Genomic DNA, 833 nt, shown 5'->3' with positions numbered 1-833 from the left:
CCCCACACTGGCCCCCGGGGCCGAGCGCCCGCGAAGCCGCCTTCTAGCACCTTCCCTCGCTCCCCGCCGCCGCCCCGGAGCGCCGCTCGCCCTGCGCAGCGACATGGCGCCCGTCAGCTCCCACGGCGGCCACGAGGCGGCCGCGCCCACCACGCCAACGGCCGCAACGGCCGCAACGGGCGCGCGGCTCGCGCGGCCCCGCCCCGCCTCGCGCGCGGCTCCAGCACCGCGGGCGGGCGGACAGCTCCGGCGGGGGCGGGACCGCGCCTGCGGCGGCGGCGCGGTGGTTTTAACTGGGCGGAGCGGCGCGGCGCGGCGGGGCGGGCAGTGGGCGGGCGGCGGCGGCCCGCGGCGCCCATATAACCCCACCTCCCGGGCGCGGAGTGCCGCGGTAATTGGCTGGATGTGGTACTTGGAGATGTTGAGCTGGCTCCTTCCCCCCATGTCCCTGCACACACACAGGGGCGGGTGGTGCGGGCGGGAGCGGGAGGCCGGGCTCAGCCCCGGCGGCGGCGCTTCCCCTACTCCCTGCCTGCCCGCCGCCGTGTCCGAGCCGCTGCTGCTGCTGGGCTGCTGCCTGCGGCCGCAGGAGCCGGCCGAGCCAGGCCGAGGGGAGAGCGGGCGGCTGCTGGCGGCGGCCGAGATGATGGCGGAGGGCGGCGGCGGGCCGGCGCGGAGGAAGGCGCTGTCGCTGCTGGAGGCGGCCCGCTCCCGCTACGAGAGCCTGCAGATCTCCGACGACGTCTTCGGGGAGTCGGGCCAGGACAGCAGCGGGAACCCCTTCTACAGCACCTCGGCCGACTCCCGCTCCGCCGCCTCTTCCCAGGAGGAGG

General features: G+C 77.9%; 1 protein-coding gene across 1 annotated transcript in view; it reads left to right on the top strand.

The window, feature by feature from the left end:
- The first annotated feature begins 403 nt into the window (after positions 1–403).
- Positions 404–833, top strand: part of PGBD5 (piggyBac transposable element derived 5) — a 72,313-nt gene continuing 71,883 nt past the window's right edge. Inside the window, exon 1 of the mRNA XM_085315420.1 lies at positions 404–806. Coding sequence (XP_085171546.1) covers positions 404–806 — 403 coding nt within the window. The remainder of the gene's footprint in view (positions 807–833) is intronic.

Source organism: Rhea americana, unplaced genomic scaffold (assembly GCF_003343005.1).
Source record: "Rhea americana isolate MKP2758 unplaced genomic scaffold, rheAme1 scaffold_43, whole genome shotgun sequence".
Classification (NCBI taxonomy): Eukaryota; Metazoa; Chordata; class Aves; order Rheiformes; family Rheidae; genus Rhea; species Rhea americana.
Note: the sequence above shows the minus strand (reverse complement) of the source record. Positions and strands in the feature narration are given on the sequence as shown.